Below are 22,970 nucleotides of genomic sequence, written 5' to 3'. Positions count from 1 at the left end.
GGAAATAAGGGTCACTGGGAATAACACTCATGTGGGGAAAAAGACATCACTAACGTGTTCTTAAAAAATAAACTTTTGGGTCATAAAAATCTATAGCAGTTGCATAAATGAAACGATTGAGACAAATCATCACACCGGGCCACTTTCTGAAACATCACCTACCTACCCACAGGACAAGGTTCAGAGGTCACACTTAAGTGTGCAATGGAAGTGTTGGCTCAGGTTTGTGATTTCACTGATAACGTTCCTTCAGGCAGAATTCTCTTAAGAGCCCAGAGCACCTCCCTACACTTGGCCCAAGATGTACCTTGCGCTGAGGTCCACTATGCCATGGTGGCTCATAGAAAGACAACTTTAATTGAGCATTCAGTCTTCCTGTCTAACCCCTCCTTTCCCAACTAAATCGAGGCCTGCCGCAGCCGGACAGCTAGGCCCAAGAGCCGGGACCGGATACGGCCCAACCACCGCCCCTTCCCTGGGACTCCACAAGGGGGCAACCTTTCCCGTTCTAAGCATCCCTCCTCTGCCCACATGGAGAAGACTTCAGCCAGGGTGGCCCCCTTTGGGAGGGAGCCCGGGATGACAGGTCAGCGCTCCCAGCTTCCGTGAGCCACCAGTGCCCCCTGCTGGGGGCTCCCAGGCCTCCCCCAGCCCTCCAAGAGCAGCAGCAGCAGGGAGCACAGAAGGGAGCGGAGGCCGGTCGCTGGGCTTCCTGGGGGGCTCCAAATCCCCTCCCCACAAATGAGCAGAGAGGCAGGCTGGGTGTTTGCATCTTTTATTCAGAGGCCCCCTCCCTTAGGCCTAACTCAGGCTGCCGTGGGCGGAGGCGGGATCAGAAGGGCTCTGCCCAGCCCCACCTGCCCCATACTCACACCCGCGGGGGAGGGGAGGCCGAGGCCGTCTCCTCTGAAACAAGCCCTAACAGCCGGACACGGGGCGCACTCCCCCTCCCCCTCCGGACCCGCAGTCTCCACCAAAGCAGTCCCACATGCAGGCACAACGTACAAGGTACACACTTGTGTAAACAGGGACTCCCTTCTGCATTGGCTTAAATTAAAAAAAATTCATAACTTAACAGGGCTACGGCCTGGCAGTGCGGGGGTGGGGACCCCCAAACTCCTGAACGTGAGGCCAGGCTTCCGGGTGCGGGCCAGGAGCCCAGAGCCACCCACAACTTCGGAGGGAGCGAGGGATCGGTGGGGCATCCGGGGGAGCAGAGCAAGGATCGCGTGGGGGGCTGTGGGAGGGGAGGGGGAAGGAAGCAAGGACCCTCCGCCCTTCTCCCCTTCAAGGCACTTGGGTGTCAGAGACAAGGGTCTGCGCCCTCTGCCCTGGCGTAGCGGGTCATACCAGGGAGAGCTGGACGTGCTGACCACCCAGAGTCCGGCCATGCTCCTCAGCCACAGCCCGCCGCGCAGCATCCAGGCTGGGGAAGGTGACGAGGGCGTCTCCCCGAGGCCGGCCGCTGAAGCTGTGGAGGACCAGGACAGAGTCTGCTGGGAGCTGTGGGGGACAGGGGAGCAGGGCCTGAGTCCTCGGGGAGCCGGCCCCTGGAACCTCCATCACAATCCACCACCGGCACATCCCGAGCACAGCGAGACTGGCGGGAGGGGACCAGAGCAGGGTAGAGGGGGCCGCGCCCACCCGCCGCCCCGCAGTCCCCAATCACAGAGCGCCCCCAGGCCCTCGGGTTAGCTGATTGGCGAGAAGAACCAGGACATTAGTGGAGCCAGGCGGGAGGCGAGGAGCCCCGCAGCCTCTTACCTTCTCGGGTCCCTCACAGCTACAAGCACACCCACTCTTTGGGGGCTTGTAGGACAGGGCGGGGGGGGTCACCAACTGGGACCAGATTGGCGTAGTCATCGGGGGCAAGCTACGGAGGGTGACACAGGGTCAGGGCGCAGGCCGAGACGCAGGGGAGGGGGCTGGGAAGGCGGAGAACCTCCGTCCTGGTTCCCTGGCCCCGAGGGCCCCGGCTCAGAAGCATCCCTTAGGGATGGGCCAGGCTTGCACCCACGGCTGACATCTGCCCTTCCCCCTCAGAGGGCTCTGTGGCCTTAAGGCCCCGGAGCAAGTCTCTTCCCAGGCTGATCCCCAACGCCAAACGGGACCCCCTGGGGGCTCGCCCCCCTCCGGGGGCTCCGGCCAGCTGCCCCCGACTCTCACCTGATAGCCCTGGAAGAAGCTGAGAATGTCCTTCACGCCGGCCGTGTACGGGAGTCCCTGCATCCTCACCAGCGCCCCGGGCTGTTGCAGCACCGAGGCGGGGGCCGGGGCCACGGCAGCCGAGGGAGCCGTGAGGTAACCCACGGTAGTAGGGGAGACCGGGGGGCTGAGGGGGAGAACGAGAAGGGCACGGGTGGGCGCCGGCGGGCAAGCTTCCGTCCTCCCCGAACCCGGGCTTGAGGACTTAGAGCTGCCCGCAGGGACCAGACAGGCAAGGAGGCGCTGGGGGAGGGAGGGGGAGATGAGTAAGGAGCGTCAGCAGGTTCTGAGGGTCCGGCAAAGGAAGGCCCAGGGCGGGAAAGGCAGGGAAGGGCCCCGGGCAGGCTCTGTTCCTACCTGGGGTAATAGGTCGTGTAGTTCATGTAGAGCTGAGTGGCTGGTGGGGGGTAGTAGGTGACGGGGGTGGGGGCCGAGGGAGCCCGTGCTGCAGGGAGAAGGGCCGAAGGGGGGTAGAGGGCGGCCGTGGCCTCGGTGGGGATCACGGCTGTGGCCGTCTGGAAGGCAGCGTAAGTGGGAGGGGAGAGGCCTGGAAACAAAGGGCACCAGTCAGCTCCCCATATGGGGGGCTTAGAGAAGTGACCAAGAGCCTTGGGTCTGCCCCCCACTCGCCCGGGAGCCACCCTGGAGACAGGAGGGAGAGAACGCCCTCCCCCCCAAGACAGGCCCAAAGCCTTCACTCACAGGGCAGCTTGCAGGGTGGGGGGGACATGCCGCTGCGGCTCAGGGTACCCCCCATCAACACCAGGCTCATCTCCTCCCCTGAGCAGGGAAAGACCTCCACGTAGCGTTCTTTCATCATCTTTTTGTGGCACCTCTGGGCGGCCATGAGGGCTCGGTCTGCAGATTTCATCTGGATGAAGGCGTCCCCCGACGGCCGGCCCTGTGGGGCCAGTGCTTCCTGAGAGCCCTTCGGGGCCGCCCCCCCCCGCCCCGCCCCCACCTCAGCGCTCCCTCCCCTGGCCCCTCCCCCACCTCAGCGCTCCCTCCCCTGGCCCCTCCCCCACCTCAGCGCTCCCTCCCCTGGCCCCTCCCCCCTCACCTGCTGGTTCAGCACCATGTGCACCCCGTGGGGCCGGATGTCGCCGGCTGCCTCCCCCAGGAAGCCGAGGATGTCATCGATGCTGGCGGTGTAGGGCAGGCCCCGCAGCCGGACGCAGTCACGCACGCCGGCGCCCGCCAAGGGGAAGGGGGCCGGCAGCACCGGGATCAGGGGGGCCGGCAGCGTGGGGATCAGCGGGCTCGACGTGTAGCGGTTCAGAACCTGGGGAAGCCCCGGGCAGAGAGCGGGTCAGCGGCGGCCCCACCCGGCTGCCCCGCCAGGCCCGGCCCGGCCCGTACCTGCTGAACCTCGGCCGCCGTGCTCCGGAACAGCTCGATGTAGCGCTTGCCCAGGATGCCCTTGTGCTTGCGCAGGGCGCTCTGGGCCAGCTCCTCGCAGGCGAAGAGCGCGAAGGCGTCCCCCGTGGGCCGGCCGTCCGGGTAGCGGACGAAGAGCAGGCCCTCGTGCCCGCCGGTCACCGGGCACTCGGGCCCCAGGAAGGCCAGCACGTCGGCCGGGGTGGCCGTGAAGGGCAGCCCCCGCATGCGGATGATCACCTGGTCCTCCCGAGACAGGAACTGAGCCACCTCGTGGGACGTGCCTGGGGGCGAGGAGCAGAGGGAGGGGAAACCGAGGCGGGTTGGGGCGCGGGAGGGGACAGCAGCAGGGAGGCCAAAGCGCGGCACCCAGGAAGGGGCGGGGGCTGCAGGCTGGCGTCCAGCCCCGCGGGAGCGCGCTCCCGCACTGACGGGCTGCTCCCCGCCTGGGCTTCCTCAGCTGCGAGGGCATCTCCCCGGCCCAAAGGTTCAGACAGCTCAGGGGGCCAGCTCCGCCCCTCCCCTTTCTATGCCCCCAGCAGGCACTCACCCCCAGCGATCTTGAGGAACTCTTCCCCTGAGGCTTTGTACACCTGCCGAGCCAACGCACACATGTCCCGTCAGCCCCGCAAGAGCCCCCGCCCGTCCCCGCCCCCCGCCCGTCCCCGCCCCCCCACACACCTCGATGTATCGGGCACCCATGTGGTGCTTGTGCCGCTCCAAGGCCAGGTCCCTCTGCTCCGAGTCCACAAAGCGGACGAGCGCTTCCCCGTTCCGCCGGCCCTGGGCGTTCAGGCACAGCGCCACGCCCCCCCTGGGAGCCGAGGAGAGGGTTAGGCCCCGCCCCCGGGCGCCAGGCCCCGCCCCAGGCCCCGCCCCGCCCCCCCTCACTTGGCAATGTTGAGCCCCTTGAAGAATCGGGCTATGTCCTGGTCAGAAGACTGCCAGGGGAGGCCTCTCGCCCGAACCACGGTCTCGTTGTCCACCACCTCGGCCTTGCTGCTGCAGGGGGACACGGCGGGGGGCGTCAGGGGCCCTCCTCGGGACTGCCCCGGCCCTGGTCCTAGCCCCTGGTCCCGCCCGGTATCTTACCAGGGTCCAGAATCGTACTTGCACTTGACAATTTCCGGTTCCGTGAAACTGTGATCTGAGAGAGAGAAGTGGGTGAGCAGCAAGGGGGAAGGGGGGACCGAGAAGAGGAGGGGGATGGGAGGAGGATGGGGGGAGGGGGACCGAGAAGAGGAGGGGGATGGGGGGAGGAGGATGGGGGGAGGGGGACGTGGGGGGCCGACACGGGGAGGGGGATGAGGGGGAGGGGGACGTAAGGGGGAGCGGGGCACTCACTCTGTTCCGAGAGGAGATGGCAAATGATGGTCACCATGGTTTTCACTTCCCAGACACCAAAGTCATCCTCTGCAGCATCTGTTTCTAGCCCCAAGTCTGGGAAGTTGGAGATGTGTGAAGGAAAAGCCCTTGTGGAGGTGGAAGTGAGGAACCCAGAAGCAGACCCACACCCCAGCCCCCAGACCCCGGGGGCGCCACGGACACACCCAGGGCACGTGGGACGTCCCCCTTTGCTTCCCCCACCAGCGGCCCGGGGAGGACAAGGATACTCTGCGCCATGGCGGACACGGTGAGGTCTCGGGCAGGGCCGGCCTCGGGCCGCTGCGCGTGGAACTCCCTGCGCAGGTCGTAGAAAGAGAAGAAAGAGCCGGGGAGTACCAGGTTCTGGAGGTGAGGGCACGGGGGTGAGCTGGGAGTCAGGAACCGGAGCCCCCCGAGACGCGCCAGCACCCAGAGTGCCCCGCCCCGGCCCCCCTCACACCTTTCTCGAAGCCTCTGGGTGGAGGACCTGCCGAACCAGGAGCGGCCCATCTGTGCAGAGCGTGTAGGAGCCTCCGCCCAGGAGCTCCACGTCCCCCAAGACCAGCTGCGAGAACTGGGGAAGGAAGACCAGGGGGGTCAGCGCGGCTGCCAGCTCCCCCGGCCGGAACCAAAGCAGCCGGCCCGTTTCCGAGTCCTGGGGAAAGGTCCTGGATTTCCAAGCTAGTCTCGTGTGACTCCCCTCCCTGCGGCCCTCGGGGACCAGCAGCAGCCCCAGGGAAGAGGCCTCGGGGGAAGGGGCCAGAGGGACTGGCTGGGTTGTAGGGTACCAGGAGCCTTCTCTGTCCTGGGACCTGGGAAGGGCAGGAGGCTCAGGATGGCTCCGCTCCTGTCGGCTCGGCAAACACCCCAGCCACTCGTGGGGAGACGCTCCTCGCTTCCCAAACCCAGCCCAGAGTCCAGGAGAGTCAAGTTTTCTCAAAGACTCAAGAGAGACCCCACTGCCTCTGAATGGGTTGGAGAGCCGCCACCCCCAATAAATCCCCCAGAACCCCCTGCTCCCCAGGAAGGCCAGGACTCAGAAATCAGGTTGGGGGCAGCAAAGCAGCTTTAACCTTAGCCACGCTGCTTCCCCCCCCCCCCCCCAGCCACTGGGGCGTGTGTCTGTGTGCGTGTTTGCCCGCGCACACACAAGCTTGAGTGCACAAGACACGTGGCCACATCTGTCCACATTAAGCAAGGGAATGGAGAGGATAAGGGAACATTCAGGTTGAAAAACTGGTCCAGCAAGATTCTGTCAGTAGGCCACACCTGGAGGGAGAGAAAGAGAAAGAAAAGAGGGAGGAAGGAGGAAAGGAGAGAGAGTGAGACACAGAAAGGGGGAGAGAGAAAAGAGGAGGAAAGGAGAGAATGAGACACAGAAAGGGGGAGAGAGAAAAGAGAAGGGGGAAAGGAGAGAGAGAGAGTGAGACACAGAAAGGGGGAGAGAGAAAAGAGGGAAAGGAGAGTGAGACACAGAAAGGGGGAGAGAGAAAAGAGGAGGAAAGGAGAGAATGAGACACAGAAAGGGGGAGAGAGAAAAGAGAAGGGGGAAAGGAGAGAGTGAGACACAGAAAGGGGGAGAGAGAGAAAAAGAGGGAAAGGAGAGTGAGACACAGAAAGGGGGAGAGAGAGAAAAGAGGGAAAGGAGAGAGTGAGACACAGAAAGGGGGAGAGAGAAAAGAGAAGGGGGAAAGGAGAGAATGAGACACAGAAAGGGGGAGAGAGAAAAGAGAGGGGGAAAGGAGAGAGTGAGACACAGAAAGGGGGAGAGAGAAAAGAGAAGGGGGAAAGGAGAGAATGAGACACAGAAAGGGGGAGAGAGAAAAGAGAAGGGGGAAAGGAGAGAGTGAGACACAGAAAGGGGGAGAGAGAAAAGAGAAGGGGGAAAGGAGAGAGTGAGACACAGAAAGGGGGAGAGAGAAAAGAGAAGGGGGAAAGGAGAGAATGAGACACAGAAAGGGGGGAGAGAGAAAAGAGAAGGGGGAAAGGAGAGAGTGAGACACAGAAAGGGGGAGAGAGAAAAGAGAAGGGGGAAAGGAGAGAATGAGACACAGAAAGGGGGAGAGAGAAAAAGAGGGAAGGAGAGAGAGAGTGAGACAAAGAAAAGGGGAGAGAGAAAAGGGAAGGGGGAAAGGAGAGAGTGAGACACATAAAAGGGGAGAGAGAGAGGAAGAGGGAAAGGAGAGTGTGAGACACAGAAAGGGGGAGAGAGAAAAAGAAGGAAAGGAGAGAATGAGACAAAGAAAAGGGGAGAGAAAAGAGAAGGGGGAAAGGAGAGAGTGAGACACAGAAAGGGGGAGAGAAAAGAGAAGGGGGAAAGGAGAGAGTGAGACACAGAAAGGGGGAGAGAGAGAAAAGAGGGAAAGGAGAGAGTGAGACAAAGAAAAGGGGAGAGAGAAAAGGGAAGGGGGAAAGGAGAGAGTGAGACACATAAAAGGGGAGAGAGAGGAAGAGGGAAAGGAGAGAGTGAGACACAGAAAGGGGGAGAGAGAGAAAGAGGGAAAGGAGAGAGTGAGACACAGAAAGGGGGAGAGAGAGGAAGAGGGAAGGGAGAGAGTGAGACACAAAGGGGAGAGACAGAAAGAAGGAAAGGAGACAGATAGAAGGGGAGGGGGAGAAAGACACACACAGAGACAGGAGGAGAAAGGAGGAAGGGAGAGAGCCTGAGAAAGAGGGAAAGGAGACAGAGAAAGAGAGACAGGAGGGAAGGAAGAGGAGTCAGAGAGAAAGATAAAAAGGAAAAAAAAAGGAGGAAGATGTAAAGGGACAGAGATGGAAAGAAACAGAAGGGGAGAGGAGAGACAGTGCGCGCGTGCGGGCGTGTGCGTGCGTGTGTGTGTGTGTGTGTGTGTGTGTGTGTGTCTGGGGGAGAAGCTGGAAGCAGACTTGCCCGCCTCCCTTTGCAGAGACCAGACGGCTACTACCTGCAGCCAGTTCAGATGGGAAGGGGAGAGGTGTGGGGCAGGAGGGAAATCCGGGTACAAAGGACCCCAGCAGAGCTGCTGTGAGGGTCTGCGCTGGGGCAGCCAGGGGGACAGATGGTGAGCCCCCACCTCGCAGGGTTGTGGCAAGGACCAAAGAAGACATTTACCTTAAAGGGCTTCGATCGCTCCCCAGAACGAGCCCCCAATGAGGCCCGCCCCTTTGGGCCCCGGGCCAACAGCCGCACCTCCCTCCCCATCCCGGGGCCCACAGAGCATTCGGGGAGCCAGGTCGGGAACCCCAAAGGGGGCTTACAGCACAAGCCCCGGTCCAGGACCTGTGTGGGGCCCGGCGAGGCTCTCTCCTGCCTCCACTGACCAGATCTAGCCGCAACTACAACCGAGCCCTAGGTCTGCCTGTCTAGGGGCTCCCATAGGGCGCAGCAGGGCAGACTGGGACAACTTCAGGGGTTCCCTCTCCCCCCAGTCCCAGGGAGCAGCCTGGCTCTCCCAGTGCCCCTTCCCCAAGGACAAACTCCGGGCCCGGTGAGCTTTGGCCCTGGCCATATTGACATCCACCGAGTACCAGGTAGTGTTTGCTCATGAGACTTGGGGGGGATGGGAGAGAGCTTAAAAAGGCCTCCTCCTCGCCTGGGCCTCAGTTGCCTTGACCGAGGATGGGGAGCGGACCCAACCCTGCCCAGGGCTCGGCTCCTTCCCCTCCCCTGGCCTGACCCTTCCCCGGCGTTCAGTAGTCCTCACACAAGAACCTCTCATTGGACGGTGGGCCCCGAGAAGGAGGCAGCTCTCAGGGCCAAGGTGGGACTGGGTCTGCCATCTCTCCTTCCCCCACTGCAGGAGGAAGCTGCCCAACCGGCTCTGGGGCACAGGGCCCGGCCTCCTGTCACTGGCGATTCCCGGCCCCGACAGCCTCTGACCTGGGCTCTAACCCTGCTGCCCTGCCAGGGCGTCAGCGCCCCCTCCGCTCCCCCTGTGCCTGTAACTGCCCCCGGCTGGGCACCGGTTCCCACGTCCCCTCGGAGGGCAGGCCCCGGCCCCCACCACCTAACTGGCCACGCTCTGACAGGGGCTCAGTAATGCTGAATCCGGCCCAGAGGCCGCTGTGTGGGGAGGGGGGAGAGCCGCCGACTTAAGCAAGAGAGCCCAAGGGCCGGGGGCAGAGGCGGCAGCCAGGCTCAGACAGGCCCGGGCTCGCAAAGGCGGCTCCCCCAGTTGGGCGTCTGGGCTGGGCCGGCCTCCGCAAAGGGAGCGTTCTCAGGGCGGAGGCCCCTGCCCACACACCTTCCCTGGCAGGGCTACAGGAGGGCTCCCAGACCCGGGACCCAGAGCAGGGAGACGCGGAGGGGGAGGGGGCACACTTACTGGGCACCTACTACCCGTGGGTACCGAGCCAGTGAGTCTCCTACAAACATCATGTTACACTCACAACTCTGATGTCGTGGTCCCATTCCACTTGTTTTACAGCTGGGGAAACCAAGGAAGAGATGAAGTCACCTGCTCAGCATCCCAAACCAAGGATCTGAGACGGGACTTGGACTTCCCAATGTCAGGAAATCCATCCTATCCCAAACTGCCTCCTGGGCAGGAGAGGAAGAGCTACCCCAGGAGGACCCCCTGACGTGGGAGGGACAAAGGAAGGGGGCTAAGGGGAATGAGACGTCAGAACTCCTACAACATACAAGTGCCTGCTGAGGATGGGGAAGGCCCGTTCCCAGCGAGCCCTGCCAGAGATAGGGCCTGAGAACTGGGGGGCATGTTAGAGTCCCTGCTCCTGTGCCCTTAAAGGACCAAAGACCTTGACTCCCAAGGCTAAGACTCCTTCCGCTAAAGGGCCCCCTCCCCTTTTTGCCCTGGCACACACTACTCCCCTATCCCCTAGGATGGAGGAGAGAAGCTGTAAGGGTGGCAGAGGAACACAGCATTACAAAGATGGGGGTCACAAATACATTCAAACCTTACACAGTCACAGAAGCCTCAGAGGGAACAATCCCAAAGGAAGATGATGTGGGAACCCCCATGACCTTAGGGGATCAGGAAACCCATCCCACCTAATCTTTCTCACTCTAGACGCTCTCCCCACTCCCAACTTCTGTGCTGATCAAGCTATTTCCATTGGGAAGGGGAGGGCGGGATCGTGAGTAATGAGTCACTTTCTCTTACCTATAAAGCAAAACTAAAACCCCTTTTTTGGGGAAGGGGGAGAGGGGGGTGACACACAAGGAGCCAGCCACAAGGAGCAAGAGCTCAACTCCCAAGTGGGAATGTCACAAACACAGATCTCACTGGCATTGCAGCAACCTTCCCTCAAGGGGGGGAGGGAAAAACAGGGGTTCCAGGTCATCCGTGATGATTAAAACCCACTCCCCCAAACCATTCCCGTTCCCATCTGCCTCCTGAAAGTAAAAGGGACATTCTCCCTGAGGCAAATAGCCCTTCCAGCTTTTTACCCATTACCTCTCACTATCTCCCAAAGAGATTATCTCCTTTTTTAGGGAGGAACCTCTGGACAGGAGAGATCATGGTGTTGAGTAATCTCCCTCTATGATTAAATAAATCCTCATTCTGAACAGCATCTCCTTTTTGATTCATGAGCAATAGTTAGGTCTCCCTAAGGTTATCTCACCCCTCCTCCTGCTGTTCCCTCCCACCCCAGAATAAAGGGCAAAAATCTAAGTTTTCTCCCCCCAACTCCCTAGGCTCAAGTTCCTATTCTGTGACCTGGGATATGAATATGGTGGATCTGGCCCTTGGAGAGCTCAAGCCACGAGCCCACGGGCAATTAAGTCAGCAGGAGCCAAGAACCCAAACAACCTGTCCCTACGTTATCCTCCCTGTTCAGAGGTCAGGGCAAGCTGCCACCAGAGAGAGGGGTGGAAGTGGGAAAAACCATGCAACCTATGAAATCCTGGAGGAAAAAAGTAAAAATCCCTAACTCCCTCTTTAACCCGAGACTGGGGTCCAGGGAACGAGATTTATCTATCTGAGGCTTCACGGCTAAACAAATGGCACAACCAGGTGTTCCGATCATAAATCTGGCCAAACTGCGTCCCCTAAAGCCCGGGAAAGCCTCACCCCACCACGGGCTTGGATCACCAGGATCCCAGAGGCAGCTGAGGCTGGAGGCCCTGCCCCATCCCAAACTCTCGGGGCAAGAAGCTGAGCATCCCCGTAAGCTGAACGTCCAGCCAAGTGATGGACAAGCCTTAGGAGGAAGATCAGTCCCCTCCCAGATGGGAGGCAGCCCAGCCTTCGGGCCGGGGACCCGGATGGAGGGAGCCCGAGCCTGGGCCTGAGGCCGGCCCCAACAGAGACGGGAAAATCAGTTTCTTCCCAGGCCCGTGAATTACAGACTCCACCCAGCCGGGGCCCACCCACCGCCCTCGGGCCTCCCTGGCATCCCACCTGCCCCGACCCAGTCGTAAAGGGGTTCACAGCAAAGGCGAGGATAAATATACCCCCAACCGCCGGTGAAACCTGGGCAGGCTCAGACCTGCGCAAGTCGGAGGGGGCGCCTGCCCGCCCCCTCCCCGCACCCAGGGCAGGGGACCAGGCTGGACAGGAGGAGGGGCACACCCCCACCCCCGAAGGCCTTGCGGCGCTGCGTCCCCCGCCCCCCCCCGCAGAAACTCCCCCCCTCCTCCGCCGAAAACCATCCCAGTCACTGAGAGTTTATAACAACAGGAACTAGTTCTACTGCCCCGGCAGGTTTCGCTACGAGGGGCAGCCAACCCCCCCAACCCCCCTAACCCCCCCACCTGAATTTTCCCTACTGCCCAAATAGACGCCGGCTGCCCCCCCCCCCAATAAACAACAGCAGCTCTCTTCTGCACCAAAACCACGGCCTCTTTGGGACTCCCAAATCCTCCTGCCGCCCCTCCCCGAAGGTAGGGGCTCCCCTCAAACGGCCTCCCCGGGGTGTCTGATCCTGGGGAAGAACAGCCCGCCGCCCCCCATCCAGGAGCCCTTCCCGGGGAGACTTTCCCAAAGGAGAAAGCTCGGCAGAGCCAGGTGGGGGCAGAGGGAAGGCACACGTGCTGTCGGGGGTGAGGAGGGGCAGGAGACGGAGGATCTAAGCAGCCAAGCCGGAGGGGGCGGGACCCCAGCCCCTCTCCAGTTAACCCTTCACCTGCTGCAGCACTTTGTCCAGCGGCTCGGCCCGGCCCAGCCCCTCCGCGCTCAGACCGCTGGCCTCCCGGCACTGCTCGCTCAGCTCGCTGTCGTCTGCGCGAACCAGGGACTTGTGCAGGGTCCCCACCTGCGGCCGCCGGGAAAAGGGGGGCAGTCAGCGGGGGGAAGGGGGACTCGGCGAGCCCCTCCAACCTCACCTCGGGAGCCTGCCCGAGTCCTCCCCCACGGGCGGGGGGACGCGGGGGTCCGGGAACCGGCGGGGGGGGGCCGCAATGGCCGCAGCCGGCTGACCTTCCCCCCAGCACTCAGAGGCGCGCACAGCTCGCAGCCAGCGCCCCGAGGGAAGGGCCCACTGCTCTCTGGGGCCCCCGGACCCCGCCCGCAGCCCCCCGGTCCGGCCGCTACCGCCACCAAGACCAACCACCACCAACCACCGCCGCCACCGCCGCCACCACCACCACCCCGGGCCCCGCCGTCCCTACCTTCCGGCTGTGAAGATCCACAACTTGCCACACCAAGAGAATTAGCTCCCGCTCATCTGAGCCCAGTTTAGCCCCCAGAGCACCAGCGGTTGCCCCAAACAAGACCACCAGGGAGTCGGGGTGCGGAGGAGGAGGCGGCGGCGTCATGGCCCGGGGAGGGGAGGGCTACAATCAAAGACACGGGTCAGGGCCGGGGGGGGAGACACCCACAGAGCGCTCCGGGAGGACAGAGGGGCCCCGGGGAGCGGAGGGGGGGGAGACGGCAGCCCGGACGGGGCGGCCCTACCTGAAGCCAGGGCTGCTGCTCTCTGCGGCCACCTCCACCCCTCCGTCCGCCTCCTCTCCGCTCGGGCCCGAGTGGAGGCGAGGTGACCGTGCTCGGGCTTTTCCCCTCTGGCTTCATGGCAAGGGCCCAGGCAGCTCCGGCTCCCCCCACCGCCCCCGCCCTCCCAGGAGTTACCTGCCCCGGCCGGGACCACGTGACTGGAGGCGGCTCCCCTAGGGAGCGGGCATTGGCTCCTGGGGGGAGGTGGAGGAGGGACCTGGGGAGGGGAGGATCGGCCCGGCTCAGCTGGCCTGATTGGTTTGGGGAGAGATCCGAGGAGGAGGAAGAGGAGGAGGAGGAGGAAGCCGAGAAAACTCCCGCACCCAGCTCCCAGCCCCCAGCCCGGCCTCGCCCCTCCGGATTCCCCCCCGTCGGGTGGAGAAGCCCACGCTAGGCCGGTAGCCTCGCACTGGTCTCCGCCGCCAGGTGCGCCAAGGTTCTGCGTGCCCCAACCGGATGAGAGAGGGGACGGACTGCAAGGTCACGTTCTCCCTCACCTGCTGCCCATTCCAGGAAGCCCCACGGAAGCACTCAAAGGGGGACAAAATGGCAACCTGGGCCTGTCTAAGGTCACCTGGGGTCAGCAGGGCCCTGCCCCGGGTCACCTCCAGGTCAGTCCTGCCTTGGACCGCTTCCCCTGGGCTTGCTTTCCGCGCTAAAGATCAGTGCAAAGATCCTCCCTTGTTCTGTAGCTGCTGAGTCAACCTTCGGGGTCCTTAGCCCCAGACTGCAGATAACCCAGGCTCCGCTGACTCCCTGCCGCGCCATTAACATCAGTCTACCTCCTGTTACAGTTAAGGGGGCACGGGTCCTCGTCCCCTGCTAGATTGCCCACTCCTGGCGGGCAAGAAGCAGGTGTTCCTCATCTCTGAAGCCTCCCTGCACCTTTCAAATAACTCGGAGTTAGTGCCTGTCCGTTCGAAGAATGGATGTCTTGGTGAGACTGCTTCTCCAGCCGAGTTTACTTTGTGGATCGGAGGTTGCTCAAGTTAATGTTCAGAAGGGGCTGGCTTTCCCAGGCCACACGAATTAAAGATAACTTATTAAGGCCTTTAAGTCAACAAAGTATTTTGCATATGCTATCTCGCTGGAAGTCAGGTCTAACCAAGTTCCTCTACAATATACTCCAGCAACTCCCATTACCTGCAGGATCCAATCTCCAAATCCTCTGGCTTTTAAAGCCCATCACCACCTGGTCTCTCTACTTTTAGTCACACCTTACTCTCAGATACTGAGATCCAGCATCTACAGGCCTCCTGCTCTCCCTCATTCAAGACATTCCATCTCTGGGTTAGCATTTTTACGGCTGTCCCTCATGCCTGGAATTCTCTCCCCCTTTCTGCACCTCCCCCCCCCTCCCAGCTTCCTCCAGCCCCAAATAAAATCTCTAAGACTTTCAATGGCTTCCCTCAAACTACTCGCGAAATATCCTGTATGTATCTTGTGGACACTGTGCAGAACTGTTTGATTATGGCCTCCTCCGTTAGACTGTAAGCTCCTTGAGAGCAGGGACTGATTTTTTCCTGATTCCCCAGTGCTCCAAAAGTTCTGTCACTTAGTAGGTGTATAACAGATGCTTATGGACTTAGTGAGCCTAACAACCGTGAAGATCCGGAGTGTAAAAAGTGCATAACATGCAGGTGAACTTAATGATCTCAACAACCCGGGAAGATCCAGAATGTAAAGGTTACCGCCATTTTAGAGGCCAGAAAAGGGAGGTTCGGAGTCACAAAAGGTCATCTGGGTTAGACGAAACCACCTTACACGACTGGGGGGAGGGGAGAGGAAGAGACAGGAGAGCCCAGAATGTAAGAACTGAAAGGGCTCTTGGAATCCAGAATGGTAGAGCTGGTAGGGACCCTCAGGCGGTCCAAACTACCCCCCCCCTTTTTTTTTTTTTTTTAAACAGATTCCCCTCAATGAATAACAAAGTGAACAGATAATAGCTCCGCCGCCAGCGACCAGACCAGGTGACCCCCGCGGGCCGCCCAAAGCCAGCCAGGGCCAACCCAGCGACCCCCTCCCCCCTCAGCGCCAGTAATCCCAGGCTGCGGAAGCATTTTTCGAGCCTACAGACCGCTTCTGGAGCAGGTCCGGGATAGGGGAGGGGGCTCAGAGCGGCTGCACTAAGGGAAGCCTCAGGATGAAGGCTCCGGAACGGAGAACAAAGTAGAAGCGAAGGCAGCGTGGGATTGTGCCCGGCTACCTTTAAGTGCTGGGCGTCAGGAAGAAGAAAGCGTGGGGCTGGCTGCCGTTCTAGAAAGGGCTCTCCCCGAGGGTTGGAGCCGGGCCCTCCAATCAGCGAGGGAGCTGCCAGCTGAGCCCGGCCAAGCTGGAACGGAGCCTGCCCCGTGGTCCCCTCCCCCTTTCGGAAGACGCTGGGCTCCGAAGGAGGGAGGGAAGCCGGGCCGATGGAAGGGCTCTCTACTCCCCGGACAACGTCCGAACCGAGTGGGGACGGGCCGCAGGTCCAAAGCACCCCCGGGCCCGCCTCCCCGGCCGCCGCCGATGCCCAGCACCCGTTCCCCACCCCCAGCGCCAGACCTCGGGCTAACTTGTAACCTGCCCGGGGCGGGGAACCGGTGCGCTCCTTCCGCCACCAGGTTTCCCCTTCTCCCGAGACTTTGGCGCTCTCTGGCCAGCGTCCGGAAGTTTGGGAGCCCACGGCCCACGTGCTCCGCGCCCGCTGGTGAGCGGGCCGACGGCTCCCGGGTGGACGCCCCGTCCTCCTCCGCTCCACCCCGGGCCCTGCCCCGTCCCGACCTTCCTTTTCCTACCCTCCTCGGAGCTGCGCACCCATGCCTTCTTCTTCCCGACATTCCCGGCCTCTTCCCGCCGTCCCTGCTCTGCACACCTCCGGCGGGGCTGCTGGGACCCTAGGAGAGGGGGATGGGGAGATAGCCTCACTGTAGGAAATGTGCACGTAGGGAGCGCCCACTTCTCTGCAGGCACTGTGCCTAAGGTTATCTTGCGTGGCCCAGGAAAAAGTGGGGAGGGGGAGAGCTTGCTGCTGTGCAGGTACTATGCTCAATGCGTTACCCAGGTTCTCTCGTTTGAGGGGCCCTGGAAAAGTGGGGAGGGGGAGATCGGTTACAGGAAATGAGCACTTAGGTAGTGCCTGCTCCCGTGCTGCAACCGTTCTAAGCGCTTTACTCGTTGGCGTGGCCCTAGAAAAGTGGAAAGGACCAATTCTCACTGTAGAAAATGAGACCATGAAGTGGCTACTCTTGCGCAGAAACTGTTCTAAGCACTTCACTAGTTATCTCCTGTGAGGGGCCCTTGCAAAGTGGGGAGAGGGAGATCACGCTGTAGGTATTTATGTAGCTCTTACTCTTGTGCTGGAACTGGGCTAAATTCTTCCCCCCCCCTAAGTTTTATTTTTCCAAATATATGCAAGACAGTTTAACATTCATTTTTGTAATACTTTTTGTTCTAAATTTTTTTCCTTCCCCCCTCCCCAAGACCGCAAGCCATCCGACATAGCTTAAAATATGTTGTGCTGGGGGGGAGGGGGGGCTGGGAGAGCGAAGATGGGAGAGAATCTCACCTACTAGAGAACTGAGGCTGGGGAAGGGACCGCAGATTGAACTCCCACCGCAGGAGTGCAACACCTTAGTCCCGAGGCCAGGGCGTAGAGATTACAGTCCCCGCCCCGGTGGCCCCCTCCCCCCCTTCCCTAAAGCACCAGACTGCTCGAGGGGAAGGCCGGGATTTGCTGGCTCCGATCTCTCCCGCCCCCAGCCCCCGGCCGGCTAACTAAAGGCCACCGGGCCCCCCCGGACAGTCTCTCACTCGGCCCCCTCCCGGCCGGCCCCTTCCAGCGTCCTCCTCCACCCCACGGACGCCTAGACGGAGGCGGCTTTGAGGCTGCTAGTGTTGATTGTCTGGTCCCGGCAGGGGATTGGGACGGGGCGGGGGAGGTCGAGGGGAACCCTCCGGAGACTGTTTGTTTGGCTTGGGCGAGGAGATCCCAGAGCTCCGGTTGCCTGGGAACTGAGGAGGAGCCGCGGCTCCGCCCCGTCGCTCGGAAGACGCGGCCGCAAGTGTGCGAGTGAGTCGCTCGGCGGGCGAGTGCTAGCGAGGGACTGTGGGGTGTGGGCGAGAAAGGGAGTGCCCAGCGTGTGCGGGGGGGCGGGCTCTAGCGATCCATCGTCTGGCAGATTTGTACCAATCAAATCGGCCTTTTCTTTGTTTCGGCGTCTCGTGCAATTGCGTGCCCGGAGTGTGGAGTGGTCCAGAAAGGGAAGGAGTGTGTGGAGGGCCGAGGTCTTTGGGGAGGAGGCTGGGAGTGTGGATTTCTTCTTTTATTTTTAAAGGTTCCCGGCGTCGCCAGAGCTTTGCTGAGAAAGTCAAAGGCTCCCCCCGTAATTCTCCCCCTCCCCCTCTCTATTCCATCCTTCAGAACTCGGCCTTCTCCCCCTTTCCGTTCTTGATTCAGTGAGCGGGTCCTTCTCCTTTGCGGGTGTAGAATATTGCAGCTAATGTAAGTTTTTTCGCTGCATTTTCTTTTTCACTTTTGCTTTAAAAAAAGTTATAAAGAATGGCTGGGAGAAAGGAAAGAGGGAGGGATACATAAGGAAACTTTACATTTAAAAGGCAATTTATGAAGACAAAATGTGTCAGATCTATTAGCAAGAAAAATACTGAATTGAACAAGTTTTTATCGATAAGAAACTTTTAAAGTGTCTACTATGTAGGGGAGCTCCCGGCCTAATTGGGAAGACAACACGGAAATAACTAGATTCAGGGTTAAGTTTGAGAAACAATCATCAGAGAGAAGACAGTACAATTAAGGAGAACCAGAAAAGGCATCTTGTAGAGAGACTTTAGCTGTGACTTGAAGAAAGTCAAGAATTGGAGTCTTCCAGTCTAGAATAGACCCAAGTCTGGAATTGGAGATCTCCAGTCTAGAATTTCCAACTGCCTATTGGACATATGAAACTGGATCCATGTCTAGTAAACGCCTAAAATTCAGTCCGGTTCCCCTTCCCTTTACTGTGTAAATCATACCTTCAACCTTCTGGGCACCCAGATTGGGATCATCGCTGTCTTCCTCAGCTCTCCACTCCCCCCAATCCGCAGTCATTTGGCAAACCTGCATTTTTACCTGCAGAACAGCTCTCCAGGGTTCTTTGTTTTCACTCTGTCACCCCCATATGGTTGTACCTGGCTCTTCTTGTGTCATCTGGAGTTTTCTTTGCAAAGATACTGGAATAGTTAGCCATTTCTTTGCAAAGAATACTGGAATAGTTAGCCATTTCCTTCTCCAGTCCATTTACAGATGAGGAAACTGAGGCAAGCAGAGTCAAGCTAGTCAGGATCTGAGGCCAGATTTGAACTCGGGGAGGTAGATTTTCTGACTCCTGGAGGTCTCTGTTTCACCCTCCCCCCCTTAAATAGTCATGAATGGCCTACTATGTGCCAGAAATGGCCGTCCACCTTGGGGATACATAGACAAAGGCTAGTCCCTTTTGTCAGGAGTTCACCATCTGCTGGTGGAGACCACAAGCAAACAATATGTGCAAATAAGCTATAGGCGGGATAGATAGGGAATAATTAATAGAGGGAACGCGTCACATTGAGAGGACTTGGGAAAGGCTTCTTGGAGAAGTCGGCATCTTAGTTGTTGGGGTGGGAATGAGCAGGGAGAGAGCATTTCCAGGAAAGGCCGGCACCAGATAAAAATGGCCGGAGCCCAGAGAAGTGTCTGTGGAAGAGTCGGGAGAGCAGAGGTCCTGGATGAGAGTGAGGTGTAAGTAAACTGGAAAAGTAGCAGGGGGGCGAGGTTATGAAGGGCTGAGATGTTGTTTGACCCGGGGGATGAGAGGGGCCCTGCAGTAGAGGGGATGCTGTGGGACCAGACTCTAAGAAAATCCCTTTTGTGGATGAGTGGAGGATGGGGAGGGGTGTCAGGCAGGCAGGCCCACCAGCAGCTGTGATGATAATTCACATATAGACTAATGAAGGTCTGCACTAGTGATGACAGGTGGAGGAGAATGCGGAGATTAGCAACAAACACATTGACTATTCCAGGAGGGAGAGTGAAGACTGGAAGATAACTACTGAGTTTCCAGGCTGAGGGACTAGGAGGAGGATGCTGCCCTCAACAGTACCAGGAAGTTAGGAAGGAAAAGGGTTTGGGGGAAAGATTTATAATGAGGGCAGTTTGGGGTGTGTTGAGTTTAAGGAGTCTCCTGGACGTCCAATTCAAGATGTCAAAAGTTGGACATATGAGATTGGAAGTCAGCAGAGAAATTGGGATAGAATGGGTAGATTTGATTTTTCTTATGCAACAAGATAGTTGTATAAATATGTTTGCATATATTGGATTTAACATTTCTACCATGTTTAACATGGACTACTTGCCATCTAGGAGAGGGGGTAAGAAAGGGGGGGGGGGATTGGAACACAATGTTTGCAAAGGTTAATGTTGAAGAATTATCCATGCGTATGCTTTGAAAAATAAAAAGACGTAATAGAAAAAAATGAAATTAAGATAGCATGGGTAGATTTTGAGAATCATCAGTGTAAAGATGATGATCATTGAATCCTTGGCTACTGATGAAATCACCAAGAGAAGAAGGTATAGCGGGAAAAGAGAATTCAGGACAGACCCTCGTGAGACACTTTTGTTTAGAGGCAGTGAATCGGAGGAGGATCTAGGAAAGGAGATGACAGTGGTCTCTCAAAAACCTAAAGAGAATGTGGAGGAGAGGGTAATCCCAAGGGGAATGAAAAAGGAGAAGAGGACATTGTGTTTGGCCATTGTGTGGGAGCAGTCAGTGGAAGATGAGGAAAGGGGCTAAGGAGAAAACGAGACAAAGTGAAAGCACCTGCTGCAGGCTGGCTTTTTAGGGAGTTTAGCCATAAAAGGTGGAAGAGATAATAGGCAGGTGGTGACTCAAGATGGAAAAGTCGAGGGAAGATTTTTTTGAGAATGGGAGAGACAGGAACATGTTTGGAGACAGTAGGGAAAGAGACAGGGAGAAATTGAAATTAAGTGATAGAGAAGAAGACATGGAATAGGATGGTTTGAACAGGTAGAAGGAATAGTCTTTGTAAGGTTCATCATGTGAAATGGGTGAAGGAGCTAGACAGGAGTGACATAAAACAAGGAAGAGGACCAAAGAGGAAACTCAACTGAGAGTGAGTGAGGGCCGTGGGAGGTTTGAGGATTTCTGTAACTATAAATTTTGTAAATATTATTTAATTTTTTAATTACATGTAAAGATAGTTTTCAATATTCATTATAAGATTTTGAGTACCCAATTTTTCTCTTCTCCCTATCTCCCCCCTCCCTGAGACAGCAACCAATCTGATGTAGGTTATGCATGTATAATCATGTTAAACACATTTTCATATTAGTCTTTTTTTAGGATAAAATATAAAATCCTTCCTGTACTATATCTCTAGCACTTGGCACAATGCCTAGCACATGGCAGGTGCTTAATAGTAAACACTGGTCAACTTTGACTGATGCTCAAAACAGCCCTCGACATTCCAATAGATTGTGTTTTTTTTGTTTTTTTCCTGAGGCAATGGGGGTTAGGTGACTTGTCCAGGGTCACAGAGCTAGGAAGTATTAAGTGTCTAAGACCAGATTTGGACTCAGGTCCTCCTGACTTCAGGGCTGGTGCTCTGTTCACTGTGCCCCCTGGCTGCCCCCAATAGACTTGTGATGGAAAGTACCGTCCACGTCCAAAGAGATGGACTGAATGTGAATCAAAGCATAGTATTTTTACCTTTGTTTATTTGCTTGTTTATTTTTCTTTCTTGTGTTTTTTTTTCCTTTTTGATCACTTTTCTTTCGCAGCATGATGAATATGGAATATCTAAAACAGTTGCACATGTTGAACCTATATTGAATTGCTTGTTAGTGGATATTGAAAACGCTTTTTGCATGTATTTGGAAAAATAAAATACTATTTTAAAACAACAATCCTTCAAAAGTCTGTCATGTAATTATTAGTACCATTGAGGAAATGGATACAGAGCCAAAAAACTGACTTATTCAATAAAGGTCAGTAAGGGGGAGACCCTTAAACTCAGATCACTTCTGAGACATGGATACATTGGTGGGCAGTAGGGAATCAGCCAACCTAGGAGAGGGGATGGGGTGGGGATCACTCAGGTGCCTTGGGGCACTTGGGGATGCAAAGGTCAAAAACTGCCCTTGTCTTCCACACACTTAAAAGGAAACAACCTAACACCTAAGTAAGTGAAAAGACAATAATGCTGAAAATAACTGGCAGTCATGGTGCCTGCTGTGTGTCCAGACACAGCTAAGCCCTACAACTGCCTCCTTTTTTCATCCTCATAGGAACCCTGAGAGGGAGGTGTTATTATTATCTTCATTTTAGGATGAGTAAACTAAGGCAGAGAGTGGCTGGCCAGGGTCACCTACCTCGTGAGTGCCTGAGGCCGGCTTTGAATTTCAGTCTTGACTCCAAGCCCATTGCTTTTTATCCACTGATCTACCTAGCTGCCAAAAAATATTTATTAAGTGCTACCGGCTTTTTGCTAAGCTCTGGGAATATTAAAAATGCCCAAACATTTCTTAGCCTGAAGGATCTCTCTGGCTAATGAGGGAGACCACATGCAAATAATTATGTACATAAATTGAAGTATCTGGTACATAGATGGGGAAAGTCTCTTGTACAAGGTATCAGCCTGAGGCAGAGCCAACCTGGCTAAGTATTGAGAGGGAGGGGCAAATATCTCAAATAAAATTTTATTTATTTTTAAATTTACATAATTTAATAATCACCTATTACCCGCTAGTTGCCAGCTCTTCCCATACTGCTGCCTTGACCCTGCATCTTAACCGGGGGTCTCTGCTGTTACTCCCAGGCTTCTGGCCCCCTCCCCACCCACTTATAGATATACCTGCTCAAGACCGATACACAAGACCACAATCCCTTGGATACCGGGGAGGGTAGGACAATTTACTATTCCATGGCCCTTCGGAATCACAGTGATTAAATCAAAGGCTGCCTGAAGAGATCCTCCGTGCCCTGATCCCCACTCCCACCTTTCACATCCTCATGTCGATCTTTCCCCCATCCCCCTTGTGTCCCAAGACAGAAGTCTGCCTCTCCTGGACCACTGCCCCCCTCGCCATCCTCTCCAGCACAGAATGGAACCTCATTATTCTTTCTTCCCTTCCCCTCCTGGAGCCAAGATGCGGAGGCCCATTTCTTGCTCATCACACTTTCCATTTTCTCTACTTGGCAATCTCTCTCCTTTTGAGTTCTGCTCCATTCAAATATATTGGTCTATCCAGATCCCTGTGGCTGTTCCGTCACGTAACCCCGCTAAATTATTCTAGCTTTCTCAGGGAATTCTGTCTCTAACCCAGTTTTCCTTTCTGGTAACTTTCTAAGTAGAGACTTCAGTTTACAAAGATACCCTTTGCTTCTCATTTAACCCCCTCAACTCTGATGGGTTCTTACAGCTGATCCTGGAACTTCTCTTCACCTACAAGTGTTCCACCTCCATTATCCATCATTCAACCTTATCATCCCTCCTCCCATCTCTCCCAGGGCTTCGCCTAAACCTTGCTTTCTAGGTCATCGCCTCTATTCTAGAACTCCCCTCCCAATTCCCTTGGAGTTTTCTCCCTCCTCCTGAAATCCCATTTACCCAGGCTGGATAGCTCAGCTCCCCCCTGTCAATTCTGCCTTCATCACACTGCGAGTCCCTGAAAGCAAGGCCTGACCTAGAACCTTTCTTTGGGTCCCAGGGCACATAGTAGGCACTTAATAGATGATTACTAAGTGACTAATGTCTTCCCGTGCGCCCTCTGACACCAGGAGAGACCCTCATCCCATGCTTGGACGGCCACAATGCCCTGAGGTGTCTGCCCTCCTCAGAGCTCTCCTCACCCCATCCAGCTGCCATTTTCCTGCCACACTGATCTTCCTGGACCACAGGGATCCACATATCTGATCTTATCGCCCTTCTAACCAGTAAACTCCAGGATCAAATACAAAATCCACCATTTGGTTTTTAAAACCCTCCATACCCTAGTCCCTTCCTTCTCCTCCCCTCTTCCTTGCCCCACTTCCCAGGGAGTCAATGTCATTGATCTCTTTGCTCTCTGCTCCTCCCCTCATTACTCAGCAATCTCTCTCTTCCTTTATAAGA

At 57.2% G+C, this 22,970-nt stretch overlaps 1 protein-coding gene across 6 annotated transcripts; it reads right to left on the bottom strand.

The window, feature by feature from the left end:
- Positions 1-759: 759 nt before the first annotated feature.
- Positions 760-15,658, bottom strand: ESRP2 (epithelial splicing regulatory protein 2). 6 transcript variants are annotated; one of them, XM_051974952.1, is made up of 17 exons: positions 15,602-15,658; positions 12,500-12,664; positions 12,016-12,144; positions 5,408-5,521; positions 5,196-5,310; positions 4,927-5,022; positions 4,675-4,729; positions 4,474-4,584; positions 4,264-4,396; positions 4,133-4,175; positions 3,565-3,866; positions 3,266-3,487; positions 2,908-3,106; positions 2,563-2,752; positions 2,167-2,332; positions 1,765-1,873; positions 760-1,503 (listed from the first exon to the last, which is right to left on the bottom strand). In XM_051974952.1, exons 1-16 carry the CDS (start codon positions 15,641-15,643, stop codon positions 1,784-1,786), a joined length of 2,172 nt encoding a protein of 723 aa, XP_051830912.1. In that variant the 5' UTR covers positions 15,644-15,658; the 3' UTR covers positions 760-1,503; positions 1,765-1,783. The 6 variants fall into 6 exon arrangements, with proteins under 6 accessions (XP_051830912.1, XP_051830914.1, XP_051830910.1 ...); XM_051974954.1 differs by lacking the exon at positions 15,602-15,658 and adding an exon at positions 12,960-13,195; XM_051974950.1 differs by lacking the exon at positions 15,602-15,658 and adding an exon at positions 12,786-12,917.
- Between the last annotated feature and the right edge of the window lie 7,312 nt (positions 15,659-22,970).

This window comes from Antechinus flavipes, chromosome 2 (assembly GCF_016432865.1).
Source record: "Antechinus flavipes isolate AdamAnt ecotype Samford, QLD, Australia chromosome 2, AdamAnt_v2, whole genome shotgun sequence".
In the NCBI taxonomy this organism is placed as follows: domain Eukaryota; kingdom Metazoa; phylum Chordata; class Mammalia; order Dasyuromorphia; family Dasyuridae; genus Antechinus; species Antechinus flavipes.
Note: the sequence above shows the minus strand (reverse complement) of the source record. Positions and strands in the feature narration are given on the sequence as shown.